This window comes from Crocodylus porosus, unplaced genomic scaffold (assembly GCF_001723895.1).
Source record: "Crocodylus porosus isolate Cpor-Errol unplaced genomic scaffold, CroPor_comp1, whole genome shotgun sequence".
Lineage (NCBI taxonomy): Eukaryota > Metazoa > Chordata > Crocodylia > Crocodylidae > Crocodylus > Crocodylus porosus.
Window position 1 is genome coordinate 9,777,943 of NW_017728918.1, and position 17,869 is coordinate 9,795,811.

At 52.4% G+C, this 17,869-nt stretch overlaps 1 protein-coding gene across 1 annotated transcript in view; it reads left to right on the forward strand.

The window, feature by feature from the left end:
* Window positions 1-328: 328 nt before the first annotated feature.
* The window catches only part of LOC109311547 (angiopoietin-related protein 7-like), a 28,521-nt gene continuing 10,980 nt past the window's right edge, over window positions 329-17,869 (forward strand). Inside the window, exons 1-3 of the mRNA XM_019537245.1 lie at window positions 329-518; window positions 2,640-3,627; window positions 16,988-17,213. Coding sequence (XP_019392790.1) covers window positions 3,181-3,627; window positions 16,988-17,213 — 673 coding nt within the window. The 5' untranslated portion in view covers window positions 329-518; window positions 2,640-3,180. The remainder of the gene's footprint in view (window positions 519-2,639; window positions 3,628-16,987; window positions 17,214-17,869) is intronic.

Sequence of the window (17,869 nt, forward strand, 5' to 3'; positions counted from 1 at the left end):
GGATAAACCCAGAGGTTCAGACTAGGAAGCGGTAGTGCTTAAAGCAGCCTGGCCTGCTGTGGTCTGTCTGAGTTCTTCACGGCAGAAGAATCGCTCTGATATTTTTTCTGTAGTCAAAAACCAAATGAAAATTAAGCAAGGCCTTGAGTCTATGAAGGACAAGAGCCACCGCCCTGCACGAATACTATTGTCTGCCCAATGCAGCTGGGCCCAGTGACTCTCTAGCTTCCTGCCTTTCCCCAGCTCTGCCCAGACCCCAGTTTAATCTCATCACTGCCTGAAGGTCACTCTGGCTTCCAGGCTCCTCCTCCTCGTGCACGGCCTGAGTCTCTGGCTTTTGTTATTCCTATTTATAGTGCAATGAGAGGATCAGGGGAATAAGCAGTTAGCATCCCCTGAGACCCATCCTGCCTCCCACATCCCGGGTGTACGTTTCTACCTCTCCTTATTCCTGTGAAGTCGTCCCAGCTGTGAAGGGCACGGGCGTCCCTGCAGCCCAAGCACCTGGCTGTTTGCAGGTAAATTTGCATTCGTGCTTATTTGTAACCTGGTAAGGGCTCACACAGGTGGGAAATGGACTTTGCTTCTTCCTGACTCCTGCAGGAGCTTTGCAAGGGCTGGACAGCTTGAAGAACTCTGCAGAAATTAGTGCATGTGGGGACGGGGTAAGAAGAGCCGGCCTTCCTTGAATTGCCCTGGATACCCATGGGGGGGCACTGGGGAGACAAAACCCCAGTTGGAGGGGCAGCATTTAGGGGGTGTTAAAAACCTGTGTCTGTTTGAGAAAGGAGGAGAGATCCTTAAAACGAAGACCAGGGCAGCGCAAGGTGTTACTCACTGCAAGGCTGATGCTCTTGCTCTCCCTCCGGGAGACTTTATCTTTGTTCTTCCCTGGCTTCGCTACTTGAATCTGCACACAGCGCGCTCCAGAATATAGCCCACACCTCGGTTTTGAAAGGCAGAGTGAATTGAAGATCTTTCCTTGTACGAAGCAACCGAGTGATAAAGGAGGGGGTCCAGGGACTGCTCCGAGGGCAGGGCAGGGATCAGCCAAAGGGTCAAGCCAAACTCAGGTCCATGGGCCAGCTGGGTTGGGTGTCCAGAGCCTCCATCAGAGCCAAGACAAGGATGCAGCAGCCTAGATACAGGGTTAAACCGTGTTGCCCAGACAGTTCCTCTCCAGGCCAGGGGTGTATGGTCTCCTGGAAGGGCTGAAGGGTCAGCTGACCCTGGCTGACTGCTCCAGTGGCAGGGAGTGAGTGGGTGACTAGGCCCAGGGGTGGGCTCTGGCCGCCTGCGTCTGCCCCACTTCTCTGCTGAGGAGGCGGCAGATGAGGATGGGTGGCCAGGCCAAGGCCCCAGGTTTAAGGCCCTGGCCTGGCAGGACTTCAACTTCCTCTTTGGCAAGAGGTTGAAAAAGGGGAAATAGCTGCAAAGTGTTTGGGGAACCATGGGTAGAAGGTGCTGGGGAAGTGCAAAGGGTTGCAACTACCTGTTTGGCCTACGTCGGCAGGTAGGACCATTCACATGTAAGGCTGTGATCACTGTTGGGAGTAAAGGGTTCCCAACCTGGCCCACAGTGCATGAGCTAGGCAGAGGTCCCAGACTATATAGCCTGCAGTTTCATTTTTAATTAGACAACTGCTAAGGCAATGTTATATAAACCTATCTGGGTATAGGTACAGCTCCTGAGATTCACTCCAGGTGCACAGATGCCCAGGGAATCTAATGATGTCTGGCTTGACTTAAAGCTAAGGCCAGATTTTACTGTGCGCCTGAAGCCCCTGCCACATGTTACACATATTATGCCATGACATGGATAATCGTGCAGTAAATTTAGACTGGCCACATGTGCAAAGTAATTATCACACCATAAAAATGGCTGTCCAGCTATAAAAAGAGCCAACCAGCCATATAGTTAATGGTTGGAAATGTGTAACAACTATAAAGCTGGTTTCTATCCAGCTTTCCTTTGAACATGTTGGAGGTCTCTCATTGACCTTGGGCACCTAACTGTGACCCTATTCCACCCTGTTCAAATCCTGAAAACCCATCAAGTTGTGTAACAGGCCATCTTCGTCCCTTCAGATCAGGCAGCGAGGAGGAATAGGACCCACCCACCTTTAGCATTAACCATTTTTCACGGATTTAAGCAGGACAAAAGAGAATCACATGCAGGCAGCTAAGTTGACTTATGCACCTAGTAGGTGTGACATGGCTGCCCTTGGTTATGGCATTTATCTTGCATTGAGAATAGAAGCAAGCCAACATCTTCATGGCTAGCACGGCTGGAAATCTTCCCCTCCACCTCACCTCACTGGTGGCTATATCGATGCACCGGTGCACAGGAATCAGCTGGGATGTAGGAGGGGACTTGGGAGGCACGTGGTTTGTTTCTGGAGAAAGTGGGATCTGAAAGAGGCACCCATTGCAAACAAGAAGGGTTGGGGTTAGCTGGATCTGAGGACGACAGGCTGAAGTAGCTCAGCCTGCCTTGTTCTTAGTAACTCCACTATGGGATTTATACCTGTAGCGATTCCCAGTGAGCTGTTACTAGGTAATCAGGGGAAGATGCCAGCTCTGCTCCGCACAGATTCAGTACAGAGATGAAGCACCTCGGTTTGATATTGTGTTTTCAGGTTAAGGAAGAACCGGTGGCCATCTCCTGGGAGAATTGGCCCTCCACCAATGACTGGCGGTAGCTGTGGATAGAGATACCCTGTTGGCGTGTGTCCACACCTACATGGGTGCGCAGAGTGTTGAGCAGCCGTTATTCATGGTACTGGTCAAGAAAGGTGTCGAGAGCTTGGCTGGTTGGTTTTTAAGGCTATGTATCAACTGGGCTAAGTAAAGAAGCAGAAAATTACCTTGGACGCAAGAGCAGCAGAAAGGGGAATCAGGTCTGAATGACACCCAGGAGCGGGCTGGGAGGAGCATCATTGCTGGGAGCTGGTTGAAGCCTTGCTGGGGTAGCGAAGAGAAGCAATGTTGTATGGGTTCATGCCGGCCCCTTGTCCTCGATCCTCTACTCGGCACATACTCTGCGCACCCCACCGAAGTCAACCTGCTATCCTTTCAGCTATGCTCGAGCAGTAGCCAGGCTGTCTGCCTTGTAGCCCTTAGCGCTGTTGGGTTTTACTCCTGCCATTGTGGTACTGGACAGGGTCTGAATGACTGACCATGTGCTACCCAGGGTGCTCCCTCTTGGCATCCTTCACAGGCCTCATGAGGCTCAGTCTCTGCTTCCTCTCTACCAAGATGGCCGTGAAGTCTCTCATCTTCATGGCTGTCCTGAACGGCCATTCCCTGCAGGAGCCCCTGGCTGCTGGTGACAGATACCATAAGGATGACGATGGGGAAGGGCACCCCGTCAACACTGGCCTGATCCAGTGCGGGGAGTACACCAACCAGATCTTACCGAACGGCAAGTGCAAGATCGTCGCTACCTTGCCCCAGGTGGACGAGCAGAGGTGCCCGGATATGTTCCGCTGCACGGATGAGATCTCGTACTGGCTCCACGAGAACGAGGAGCGCAAGCAGCAGATCCTGGAGCTGCGGGAGCTGATCTCAGAGCTGCAGGAGGAACTGAGGAACCATCGGCATCGCATCAAAGTCTTGGAGCTGCAGGTAAACCTTGAGAGCATTTCTCTTCTCTCTCAGGCACTTGAAATTCATTAGAGACACGTGCATTTATGGGCATTGGCAGATACATACAGAATTATTTCCATAGAATCAGAGCGGTGGGGCTGGAAGGGACATTTGGAGGTCATGAGGCAGGGTCATCTCTGTCCAAACCATCCCAGACAAACCCATCATCTAAACTCTAAGCATAATCAACCCTGATACAACACAAGACATCTGCTCCCGGGAAAGCAGGGGGACCGCGGCGGTCAATGTCCTGCTTCTGTACAAGGTTGTTAATGTACATTCAAGAGATCCCAGGAAGAGGCCATGCCCTTGCTGCAGAGGCAACCCCACACCAGTCTGACCAGGGGGCGGAAATTTCTTCCTGACCCCAGTTGCAGCATTGGTCTGACTGAGCGGAGGGGCAAGACCCTCTAGCCAGGAAGATATCTTTGGTCCCAGCAGAAGCATTGACACATCCCAGTCAAAACCCCAAGCCTTGGCTGCAGCCAACACCCAGTGCCTTGAGGAAGGCTAAAAACAGTTGACACATGAAGCAGAAAGTAGGGATGGGGGCACCCAGCGAAGCCCAGAAGCCTGGGAAACCCCCATAATAAAGCAGAGGCATAGCTATGTCTAGATCAACCTTGACCAGTGGCTGCCTAACCTTTTCTTGAACACTTCCAGTGATGGAGAGTCCATCACTTCCCTAGGCATCTACTCTACCACCTCACTAGTCCCCAAGGCAGTGACAAGCTATTGAATCCCAGCTGGCAGGGAGAAAAGCCTGGGTAAGGATAACTTTCGTCCCATATGACATCACCATAACATAGGCAGAAATGTCCCATGGCAGAATTGCTGGCCAAGCAGCTATGACTGGGGAACATCAGAGGCCTCTGGGGACCGGCTCTCATGACCTGGGCTGGGAGGTGCAGATCCCCAGCTCTCTCTGCCCCAGTGTCACCTATGGGTGCTCAAAGGACAACAGAGAAGGGTCACACACAATGCTATCCACAAGCATAAAGAGTCTTTTTTTGCTCTTAGAGTCACAGAATCATAGAAAGTGAGGGTTGAAGGGAGCTCAGGAGGTCACACCTAGTCCAACCCCCTGCTCCAAGCAGGACCAGCCCCAACCACATCATCCCAGCCAAGGCATGGTCTACCCAGATCTTCAAAACCTCCAAGAGGTCAGATGGAGTTTCCACCACCTCTCTGGGGAGCCTGTGCCAGTGCTTCACCACCCTTCGAGTGAGAGTTTTTCCTAATATCCAACCTCAACTTCCCTTGCTGCAACTTGAGCCCATTGCTCTCATCCGTCCACACTGAGAACAGTCCAGCTCCCTCCTCTTTGCAGCCCATGTGGAGGGAGTTGAAGGCTGCTATCAAATCCCCCCCTGGTCTTCTCTTCCATGCATTGCCATGTTCTTCAGCAACCTGGCAGTGCTTCTGCTTTTAGCCTTCCAAAGTGGGCAAGGTTGCTTCTAAACTCCTCTCTTTCCCCATGAATACAAGGAATCGCAAACTTTGGGCAGGGGCAGATAAACAAATGGAAGCAAGTTAAAAAGAGGAGCGGCTGTCTCACATGCCCTCTCCTGTCCCATGGTAAGTGGGAGCTTTGTCTTCTATGAAAGAGTTGAATTCCCCCAGTTAGTTTCCCCTTACTGGCGGTAATAGCAGGCACATGGACAATGACCACATCCGCTGCTCCACACTGGACACGTCTACACAAGATGCTTAATGCGCAGTAGCCTAATAACACTGCTCAGTAGTGTGCCGGGCAAAAACTGTGCTAATACGCTACTGCGCAGTAGTATTAGGTTGCTGTGCATTAAGTGTCACAAAAAAACCGTGCACCGGAGCCACCGTGCAGTAACTATAGTTACTATAGTTACTGTACATTTAGTTAGTGCTTCATTAAGCAAGTAGTAAACTAAATGTGCAGTAGCTGGTGACTCTTGATCTGCTGGCGTCTGCAGTCTCCTCCAGACCATGCTGCCTTCGTGCGCGTGGTGCACCTGAATTCTTGGGTCTCTGAGCCAACGTGCTGCCTGAAGTCGCTGTTCCTTTGGCTTGGCAAGACAGACCTGGTGCTTTCGCTGGATTCCCAGGAGCATGGGACCAGAAGGGGCCTCCAAAGCCTTCCCTTGCCCTTGCTTTGTGTATCCCCCTTCATAGGCCTATGCGCCAACAGAAATCCAGTGAGGTGACATGTCCCCCACTTCTTCTGTGGGCAGCTGGCCCAACCCCGCCTCTGCTCTGCTCTTCTAATTCCCCATCTAAATTTATTCACAGCCAGTTTATCCTCATTTGTTCTTACCTGACTTACGTGGTTTAAGCCTATAGGGCGCTTGTCTGTCCCTGGTGTTTTAACCTCCTGGTGTGTGTGTGTGTATATATATATATAGGCTGGGGTCATATGCCTTCTCTGCCTCTGTTTTGCTTGACTGCACAAGCCAAGCACCTTTAGTCTTCTCCCATAGGGTCTTCTCCCATAGTTCTTCATTCCCGTGACATGCATCTCTTCTGAACCTGCCCTGCATCTGGAGTTCACCTTTTATTAACACGGGGGACCAGCACCTACCTGGTATTCCAGACAAGGTCTCCCCAGGGCTTTGTACAATGGCACAGATACTGCCCTATCACTACAAGGAGTACTTCTCCCAATACACTGCAGGACTGCATTTGCTTTTCCGTGGCTATGTCATGTTGGTGGCTCCAGTGGGAAGTTTCACTTATTAGACACTCAAGCATATTGCATGGTTGAATTTGACACCGTTTCTATTACTTTCAAGATCATTTAGACCTTCTTTGGTGACTTTTCCAGCCCTCCCCAGCAATGGCAATGCCTCCCAGCTTTGTACTGTCAGCAGATTCCTACTTTTTGTGGTCATTAATTGGTCCCAAGACTGATCCTGGAGAGATTTCTCTGCTAACCCCTGTCCAGCCTGATAGCCCTTTCAATGCTACCTGTTGTTGTTGCCCCTTTAGCCACTTCCTCCCTGACCTTGCTCTACCCGCTCCCCTACCAGTCTCCATTGTCTCTAGTTTTACTAATAATGTCCCGTGTGGCACCATCTCAAAGGCTTCACTGAAGTCCAGGCAGATGGGATCTATTGAATGTCCTCTGTTGACACAATGAATTGTTTTCAATCATGTTGGTTTGACACAACCTGCTTTTGGCAAATTCATGTTGAACTTTATCTCATTTTCCACTTACGTCTGCAACCTTTCCTGTTCTTTCCTTCCAAATGTGCTCTGAAGCCTTTCATGCAACTGAAGTCAGACTAATAGGTCTGTAGCTGGCTTGACTTCTTTTATTCCCTTTCTTCAAACACAAGTGCCATATACAATCCAGCAGGCAACTACTATATTGTAGCACGTTGGGGTCCCAGGGGCAGCTGTGATGCAGCCTGGTGGCTCCACAGCCGTGCCCTGCTCTGCCTCTAGGCGCCTATTCTTCTCACCCACCACACCTTGACGGAATAATAATATTAAGAGGGAGGCTGCCCGTGGGTCCCAGTCTAGATGAATGTCCCACCTGGGTTTCCTGGCACTTTACTGGCCTCCATTGCACTGCTGCCAGGTCCCTCGCTGGGAATCTCTGGTCGACCGTGCCCTGCAGGGCATCTACATCCTTATGGGCTAACTGCATGGCTCCATTCCTTCCCTACACCACACCACACCCCAGCCCTCGCAGTTGTTATTGTAATGCTGCTCTCCTGTTGGGCTTCAGCCTCCTTGGCTGCCATCCCTTTCCTCTCGGCTTGTCTCCCAGGCCTCCTGTATTGCACTTGGTTTCAAGGCATCAGCCCGAGCCTCACCGGGGATGCACAAGCGGCACCGTGGTCCTTTCAGGAGCCCTGCTGGCAGGAGCAATTTGCCCTGTGGCTGCCAGGGAGAGACTGGCCTCTGGGCTCATATCCTCCCAGGGCCGTTCCCGCTTCCGGTTGGTGGGCTGCTGGCAGGTGCCTGCTAATTGCTTCATTGCCCCATTGCCGTGGTGGCCTGCATCTGCTGTGCTCTGCCTGCTCAGCAGTGCCCCCTCACTGGGAGGCTTCTTCCTTAAGGGAACAGGGAGCCCCAAGCTCTGTATTACACTTAAACATTTTATCCTGCGCCCCCCCCAACTCAGCCGATTTCCGTATAATCCTGGCTGTCAGCCCCCTGACTTCATGTGCCATTTGCTTTATTGCGTTTGGCTAGGTCTAAATCAGCCTGGCTTTTGAATGCTTTATTTCTACACTTCTCAATTTGCAAGACATAGATTTCCTTGTGGATCAGTTCTTCCTCAGTTCCCTCTAGGCCTTCTGGCTATTCCTAATGTCCTTTTTGACATGGCTGTTGCTGCTTCTGACGAGTGCAGTATCCCTTGTGCGCAATATGGTGACCTACCTGCTTGATTCAGTGCTCTCCGTGGCAGGCTGTCTGGAGCTGGATTTGTCAGGGCTGTGACCAGGAGTAATGGGAAAACACTGAGTGAGGGCTGCGTGAATCTCAGGCAAGGAGATCTCATTAGGCTGTGAGTTAGACTCTTGCAGGAAAGAGTGCAAGCCCAGCTGCCTGCCTCCCTTTGAAGTGAATTGGGCAAGCCCTTGCGAATAGACCGCAGCCAGTCTACAGAGACTAGGCTGCAGACAGTCGTGCCCTGACTCCTGGAAGACAGGCTCGATGGCACCTGCAACCACCGTGATTCATTTACCATCTGGTTCCAGTCGTTCGCGTCCATATTGCTCCCCCAGCTCCTTCTCGCGATCCCTGCTTCGTGGTGTCTTTCTGTCATGGCTGAGATGCTGTTCCTGTGGGGGTGGTTTGCAGAAACCTCTCCACCCACCCCCTGCTTGCTCGTAGGATCACAGGAAAGTTGGATATCATGAGCCCTCTGCTCAAGGAAGGAGCATCCCTGACTTATGACTGCATCATCCCAGCCAAGGGTCTGCCCAACCTGCTCTTGAAAGTTTCCTACAAAGGAGACTCCGCAGCCTCCATGAGAAACCTGTTCCCATGCCTGACCACCCTCAGGGGCAGGGAGATCCTCCTCATCCCCAGCCTCAGTTTCCCCTGCTGCACCTTGAGGCCGTTGCTCCTAGTCCTGTCTCCTGCAAGCACAGAGAAAAACCCATCTCCGTCCTCTCTACAATCACCAGTCAAGTATTTGACAATTGTTATCAAATCCCCGCTCTGTCTTCTCTTCGCTTCTCTTCTCTAGGTTAAATAACCCTACCTCTTTCAGCTCTTCATCATTGGTTTTATCTCCTAGGCCCTGATCACTTTTGTTGCTCTGTGCTGGACCCTTTCCAAACTGTCTACATCTTTCTTGAACAGTGGGGCCCAAAACTGGACACCAGAACTCCAGGGGAGGCCTCCCCAGTGCTGCATAGAGAAGAATAAGCACTGTCCTTGATTTGCAAGTGACCCTCTGGTAATACTGCCTAGGATGCTGTTGGCTCTTTTTTTGCAACAAGACCAGTGTTAGCTCCTGTTCATCTTATAGTCCTCTGTAACCCTCAGGTCCTTCTCTGCAGGGCTGCAGCTCAGCCAGTCATTGCCCAGCCTCTATTTGTGCATGTATTTATTCTGTCCCATGTGCAGGCCTTTGCATTTTCCTTGTTGAATCTCATCTCATTGACTACGGATTATTTCTCCAGTCTATCCAGGTCATTCTGGATCCTCACGCTGTCCTCTGGAGTGTCTGCAATTCCACCCAACTTGGCGTCATCTGCAAATTTACTAAAAATGCACTTGATCCCATCGTCCAAATCATTACTGAAGATGTTAAACAATACTGGGCCTAGGGCAGACCCCGTGGGGAACCCCACTTGATATCTCCTCCCAACTAGATATTGAGCCATTAAGGGCCGCTCATTGAATACGACAATCCAACCAGTTACGTATCCACCTTGCTGTACTTTCATTTACTCTGTATTTCCTTCATGCCATGATCCAGCCTCCCACAGACCCTGTGTATCCAGTGGCAGCTGCAATGCAGACACTGTTCCTGCCCTGCCCCGTGATAAACTATCACCCAGTTCTTAGACCTCCCCATCCCGTCTGACACCATTTCCCATGTCCTGGACTCCCCCTGCCCCCGTGTTGCTCCCAGCTGGTTGACTCTCTTAATTGCTCTTGTGCGGGCTTAAGGAAAGGCTTTCTGGGCCATGAATGGACCGTACATCTAATGCAAACGATGGCACATCCCATCCCCCAGGAGGTCCTGCAGGTGTGAACCAGCTGGAGGGTTGCCCATGTCCCCACTTCTCAGAAAATGAAGTGGTGGGGAAATGCACACTGGATTATCCATGCAACTCGTTGCTCCCCTCTGCAGTGAGATGTCACATAGGTCACTTCACACCTGCCCCCAGCCCTAGCATGGATCCCACTGCAGACCCAAGCATGGGGGTGGATAGGCCAGGCCCACCCAGCCAAAATGCATCACGCCGCATCTTGAACGTACACTGATGCGACGTGCCTCCATGTTCCCCACTCTCTCCTGCGCCTCTCGGGAAGGTCTGATCTATCCCTACCTGGGCAGAAATCCCCTTTCTTTAGACTGATCGATACTCCCACCCTCCACGGGGTCCTTGCCTCTTAGGTGGACTATACACCTAACAACCACCATGCTTCCAGCTGTGCCCACCCACGCCTTGTCCCGCACATCTGGCACTCAGGTGTTTACGCTTCTCAGGGCTGCTTTGCTCCTTCAAGCTGTGGCTGGGGAGGCAAAGACGAGGGAAAGGAAAGACAGGGCCACTTGCAGAATTGCCAGCAGGTGCTAACGAGGGCCCGCTTCCCCACAGCCTTCCCGCACCCAGCCGTGAAGCCCTTCTGCTTTCGCTTCCTCCCACACTCGGTATTTGGCCTGTGTCTGACCACTGGGTAGAGCCCTTCGGGCAGGGGTTGGACTAGATGGGACCTCTGGAGCTCCCTCCCAGCCCCATGGCTCTATGAAGTCTCTCCTTTCCCTGTTCACCCCTCCCTGATGTTTCCCCCGAGCATCTCCCTCATCGCCTGCTTTTGTTCATGACTCTGGCCACGGCTCTGTGCTGATGTGGGGCTCAATGTGGAGCAGCTGCCCGCTGGGCTGTGTCACCGGGCAGTCACGACGGGAGAGAAACCGGTGACTCAGAGCTGCGGAGGCAGCTCCAAAGCTTTCCGTGCCTGGAGGGAGCCGTGTTTCTCTCACCAAGTGATTTCTTCGGGCACGAAGCAGCAACCGGAGAACCCCATCGCTGCACCGGAGAGGGTCAGGTCCTGTCTCGGCAAGGATTAGCGTGCCGCGTGGGTTAATGAGCTCCCGGCCATCTGCCCCTTGCCCTGCTCAGAGCCTCGCTCGGGCTCTCCGGTGCGTCCTTGCACACAGGAAATCACCCCAGCCAGCGTCCGTGGCTGTAGCTCCATCGCTTCCAGGGCGCTTTGCTAGGTCTGTGGGCCAAGGTGTTTCTTCCAGGAGCTCCTTTGCAGATCTGGGAAAGAAGGAGAGATTTGTCTTTTCAGCTACAAAGGGAGACAATACTCCATGAAAGGAGCAATGAGGAAGGGGGCAGAGGGGCTGTTTCCAGAGCACGCTCCCAGGGAGGGTTATTGAGGCAGGGATCTCTCCCTCATGCCAAAGCCCGAGGAAGGGCCCTGGCAGCTTGAGGCACCTCTAACAAGGCAGGACATCAGATAGCTGGGAGCCAGTGACTGAATGAGTCTGCCCTGTCTCGTTCCTCTCTGGTTCAGGCACTTCCAGCAGTTGGCACGCTTGGCCCCTAGTGAATGCAGGAGAAGCCAGTGAGCACGTGTCTTTGTGCTGCTCCCTTGCCAAGGCATCTTGTTCACAGACTTACTAACCCAGGGCACATAGTCACGAGAAGGGAGAGGCTGCAGGGACACCTTTGCCAGGCCAAATCTTGTTTCTGGTGAACAGTGTCAGGACTTTTGTCCTAGATGATCCCGCTTTATAGAGGGGAGGACTGGGTCCTAGAGAACAGGTGTGACCTTTGTACAGGTGACTCAGGAGGTTCCTGGCTCCCAGCCTGGTTCCTGAGCCACTAGCCTCTGCTGCCTGTCATGCAAAGCTTGCCATGAAGCCCTCCAGGAGCGGACGTGGGCCTGGGGCTGTGGTAGAGCGAGCACAAGCACTCTTTTAGCCCTGGTGTCAAGTCCAGCCATGCATGTCCTGGTCCCAGCAAGCGGCCATCCCTAGGGAAGAACAGGAGCTAGTGCTTCAATACTGTCAATAAACAGAGGCATTTGTCCCCCAGAGCAGAGAGGTGTTGGCTCCAGAATAACTCTGATAAGTCTCCATTCAGCCTTGCAAAGATACAAGGCATCTCAGCCTTGCAAAGACATCAGGAACAGGTTAGACAAGGATTTGCATGGGATGGTTTGGGGAGGGATGATGCTGCCTTGTGCAGAAAGTTATAGGAATCATAGGACTCAAAAGAAAGTCACGCTGGAAGGGATGTCATGGGGGGCGTCTACATGTGCGCTTCAATGCACATTAGCTTATTTTAATGTTCATTAAAGCGTCACAAAAAACCCATGCTCTTTAGCTCATATGCATTTAAAACAGGCTAATGTACCTTTTTCTAGTACCACAGGGCACTTACACATATGCGAGGAGGCTGCTTCAATGTGCTGGAAATGCAGCATAAATCACTGTAGCACGTAAACTGCTGCGCTCCGGCAGCCTCACGTGTCACGGGTACAGTGGTGTAGCACACCTCTGCACTGAGCAAATTGTAGGGGTGCACTTCAAAATAAAACACATTCGATTTGCATTAGTTTGAAGTGCACCACCGCCGTTTTCTCAGTGCAGAGGTGCGCTGCGCTGCTGATACATGTGCTTTTGCAATTTAGCAACGCAGGTCGCTAATTAAAAGCGCCTGGTGCCGCATCAAGAGCATGTGTAAAAATGTCTCAAAATGGAAATACTAAATGCAATGTGCATTATCTAAAGCACATTAATGAGCGTGTAGACCCGCCCAGGGTCATCCAGTCCAACCCCCAGCTGAAGGCAAGAGCATCCCATCCCAGTCAAGTGTATATCCAACCTGCTCTTGAAAACTTCCAGGGATGGAGGTCTGATGCATCTCTAGGGAGCCTCTTCCAACGCTTGACCACCCTCAGAGCCAGACAACTCCTTCTTGTCTCCAACCTCAATGTCTCCTGCTGCAGCTTGAGACTGTCGCTCCTAGTCCTGTCCCCCGTGGCCACATCTCCGTTCCCTGTGTAACCACCCTTCAGGGATTTGAAGACTGTTTTCAAATCCCGCCGCAGTCTTCTCTTCTCTAGACTCAGTAGCCCTAGTTCATTCAACCTCTTCTCCTAAGTCCTGCTTCCCAGGCCCCTAGACTCCTTCCAAACTGTCCACGTCCATCTCGAAGTGCGGGGCCCAAAACTGGACACAGGACTCCAGGGGAGGCCTCTTCAGTGATGAATACAGCAGAAGAACCACGTCCTTTGATTTCAGGTGGCACTCCTCTTAGTACAAGCCACGAGGCCGTTGGCAACAAGACCACAGCATGGGCTCATAGATTCATAGATGTTGGTCTTGCAGATCATCAGGTCCAGCCTCCGGATGGTCCACCGTAACCCTCAGGTCCTCCTCTGCAGTGTCCAGTCTGTGGGGTGCCTGCAGGAGTTTGCCATTCCAGTGCTTTGGGTAGCCCTGCTTTAAGTAGCCTTGTCCCTGCCCTGAGAACCTGGTTGATTAGAAACTGGGCTGGGCCCCATTGCCTGAGCTGATGTTTAGTCAATGCAACAGGGCTGATGATGGAGAGCGGCGGGTTTGGATCCTCCCAGGGCAAATCCGAGGTAGGCAGGGTGTGGTGTGGCAGGTGAGGGGACGTGACCATGAACTCAGCACAGTCTGGATGAGATAGGCACGTCCCCACGTCGTTCTCTGAACCAGGCATCTGAGCCTTGAGGAGGGGCAGGGAGCCCACACATCAGCCCAGGACTCGTGTTTCCTAACGGCATCCTCTGGGCACTCATCCTTGCCCTCCGCAAGCCAGTAACTCTCCCCCGCCGATGCAGGTCACCCCAGTGGGGTTAGGGGCCTGTGCTTGAATGTGATCCAGCTTGCGAGAGTGGCTGGGATTAGCCCCTCAGGCCTTCTGAGTCCCATCCGAGGAGCCTAAATCCTCCTGAAATCAATGGGTCATAGGGTCATAGGATAGTCAGGCTGGCAAGGTCCCCAGGGGTACATCTAGTGCAGCCCCCTGCTCCAGGCAGGTGCATCCTTGTCTACACCGTCCCAGAGAGGCGTCGGTCTAGCCTGCCCATAAAAACCTGCAGTGATGGAGGTACCGCAGCTTCGCCAGATGATGTGCAGAACCACGATTCAAGGCTCTGTGCCTCAGTTTCCCATCTGTAAAGGAGAGGCAATAGCACTGCACCACCTCACAGCTGCAAGGATAGACCGTGGTGAGGGTTCATCTCTCCAGCTGTGATAGGGCCTGGTCTGCGCCCTCCAGAGGGACATGTACTCAAAGCCAGGGGCGGCTTCCATGATTAAGAGCATAAAATTTCCATGTGCTGGGTCAAATACCGTGCCCAGTCTCCTGTCACACAGCGGCAGAGAGCAGAGGCTGGTAGGGAGGGGACTGGGTCCAGCGATGGGTTTTGTCCCCTGTTCCTCCAGCATTGAAGGTCCTGGCAGGTCTGATGCAGACGCCGTGCCCCTCACTTCTCATCTGGTGGCCACAAGCCCCACACTTTAATGCCATGCCGGGTGGAAAAGTCCTCCCTTGTGTTGGTTTAAAACTGACAACCTACTTTTTTCATGTTGTGACCCCCAGTTCTTGTGAGAGACAGTCAATAATCAATCCCTAGCGACTTTCCCTGCACCATTTAGTATGGTGTAAACCCTTCTCAGGTCCCCCCCTCAAGCATTTCTTTTCTAAACTGACCAAGCTTAGCCTCAATAAGTCGCCCCTCCATGCTACTCATCCTCCTGGTTGCCCTTCTCTGCATCCTCTGCAGCAATACATCCTTTTGGAGGTGCGGGACCGGGGCTGGGCACAGCATTCAAGGTGTGGACACACCATTGTCTTATCGAGGGGCATCATAATACTTTCTGTTGTGCTCACAAATCCCCTAACACCACATTTGCCTTTTTGGTGGCTGCTGAACCCTGAGCTGGTGTTTTTAGCAAATGGCCCATTGTGACCCCCAGATCTTTCCTTTGTGGTATAGAGATGGTATAGAGCCCTTTGTAGGGTACACAGAGTTTGGGTTATTTTTGCCCATTGATATCACTCATTCACTCTTGCAAGGCACCCACACTGGAGGGGAGCTCTCCCATGCCCAAGGTAGTACGGTAGCCTGCTGCGATGAGACAAAGGCATGTTGGTCTTGCTGGAAAGGCGAGGTGTTGGGAGGGAGGAATATCACACAATCACAGAAAACGAGGGTTGAAGGGACCTCAGGAGGTCCAATCTAGTCCCACCCCCTGCTCCAAGCAGGACCAGCCCCAGCTGCATCATCCCAGCCAGGGCTTTGTGCTGTACAAATTCAGAGCACACAGCTGATCAATGCCCTGAGGAGCTGGGCACGGCAGATGGATGCAGAGCAACGGGGCACATCAATGGGCATCAGTCTGAGTCCATTGCAGGCTTTGCGGCAAAGGAGAGTTTGACAGATGCGCCTGGAGAGACCAGTGAGGGGTTGTGGGGCACAGTAATGGCAAATGTGTCCCAAGCTTGAGAAGCAGGATGGGCAAACACACAGACATGTTGGTTTGAATGTGGGATAGGAAGGTTGATATCACTGGAAGGGAAAGAGAAGATAGGGAGGGTGGGGTGGGCAGCGTGATTTATTACAGAGTCACGGAGGGGCTAATGCCAGGTGGGGAAAACGTGCCTCATTGTTATTGAACCTCATAAATCTCTGCTGTGCGATGGAGCCCCCGGCTGTCCCTCCGTCTGGCTGTATCGGATTATGCACAGCGGCTTCGCAAACAGCCTAATGAAGAAATGAGCTGTATGAGATGTGCCCTGATGAATCCCCCTACCCGCCACCAGCACCCTGGGCAAGGATGCTTGCAGCACAGGCCAGAGCTGGGACATTTCCCGAAGTTTTCCTGCTGCGATTTTTGACGGGAGCAGAAACCACGGGAACAAGGGCAGCTCCACTGTCCTGCGGCAGAACCAAGCAATTGCTTTTTTTAGCACACGTGTGAGGTTATAGCTGCAACGGTCCAGAAAATGTTCAGTATCTTGCATGTTATGTCCGCGTCCGAGTGATGCTGGAGTCTGAAGTCAGGTAGAAGGCAGGGTAGATTTGCTCCTTATGGACTACCCAAAGTAGGTGGGGATATATGTATATGTATATGTATATGTACATGCACATGCTCTCACTTGCAGCCTCCAGTTGCAGCCTCCAGCACTGAAGGTCCCGGCAGGTCGGATGCAGAGGCTGTGCCCTGCGCTCCTGGCTCAGTAGTGACCAGTGCCCCTTTTCTCTAAGCCCGTGTCCAGTCCCTCAATGAATATTGCTGAACTCTCAGCTCGCACCACATCTGGTGGCCACGAGCCCCGTGCTTTAATAACACCTTGGGTGGAAAAGAACTGCCTGGTGTCACTTCTAAACTGCCAGCCTGCTCAATTCATTTTGTGCCCCTAGTTCTTGCATTGTGAGAGATAGCAAGTAAATGAAACATCCCTATTGACTTCCTTTTCACCATTCAGTAGTTTGTAAACCTTTCTCAAGTCCCACCCCCAAGTATCTCTTTTCTAAGCTGAACAGGCCTGGCTTCTTTAGTCTCTTCTTCTAGGGAAGCCCCTCCATGCTCCTCATCATCCTTGTTGCCCTTCTCCACACCTTCTCTATTTCTATAACATGTCTGACTTGTGGGGACCAGAGCTGGGCACAGGATTCAAGGTGTGGACGTACCATAGATTTATACAGGGACATCATGATACTTTCAGCCCTCTGTCCTCGATGTACAGTCAGGATTACGCTGGGCTGCGGGAAGCTCTGTGTTGCATTCCCTTGGCAATAGCAAGGCTACTGAAGGACCAGATACCTTTCCAAAATGTAGGTTGTCCTTGGGTGTTGGGTTATTATCACTGGGTGTTGGGTTAAGATGGGTAGAAGGCACCTCTAAGTCATAGGGTAGGTTTGCACCTCTACATCACAAGTGTGTAACATATGCTTTTGGAACGAGAGGGCTTACGTGATCAGATGCCCCTATGCAGGCACATGCAATGTCTTTAGTATGACCCAACTGTGACCAAGAGAAAGGTCAAAAAGACAGGACCTTCAGCATAGTCCTGGGAGACACCATCCATGTGGGAACAGCTCACGAGGCTCCCAGACACCCGGTGCTCTGTCCTCCGGCTCGTAACACTGCTTCTGTCTTTCCCTCCCCACCAAGAACGAGGAGAAGAACAGCCGAAACTCCACCGTGGAGCAGCGGGTCCAGGATCTGGAGCAGCTCTACAACGAGGCCAGCACCCTGCAGCACATCCAAGCCACCTTGCTCTATGACATGCAGACCCAGATCCACAACATCTCCCTGATGACCGAGTGGGCCCGGCACAACCCGGGCTGCCTCTTCCCTGCTGAAATGAGGTCCCAGCAGGAGGGGCACCGCCGAGCAGGTAAGCAGAAGCATTGGGAGAGCTGAGCCGGGTGGAGAAGACGGCAGTCCTGGTGCCTGGGCGGTGACTTCCCATTTGCCCACCTTAGGGTCTTGTCCTTGTGTTAGGGTCTTGCTTTGTGGACTGGCACTGTAGATCTGATATAGATGCTGAGGTGGTGTGTGAGTACTAAGCCCATTCTCACATGTGTTGGCCCAAGGCTGTCATGTTCAGGGATGCGGGTGTGGCTGGGGAGCGTGTCTGCCTCCAGAGTGAGTTAAATTGAGATACTAGGGTGAGAAGGGAGAAGCTTGAGTCACAAGCTCAAGGGAGCAGGGATTTTTACTCTAGTCCATGACCTAGCTAGGGGCCAGGTGAAAACTTCAGAGTTGAGTATGAACCGGCCCAAAAGTGATGTCTGAAGGGAGGGTTTGAGTGGGACACACATCTGCTCTGAGATCACCACATGTCACGAGCACTAGTCTCAAGAAGGAGACACTGTTCCTTGCCGACAACCCACCTTTTCTTCCTGGCAAGGAAGGTGCTTTCTGGCATGGTGCAGAGTTGTGTGTGCATGTGTGTGTGTGTGTGCATGTGTGTGTGTGTATGGGGTGAAGATCAAGATCATGATGCCTAGAGCAGGAGGCAGGGAAGGCTTGGTACGCCCTGTCACCTCG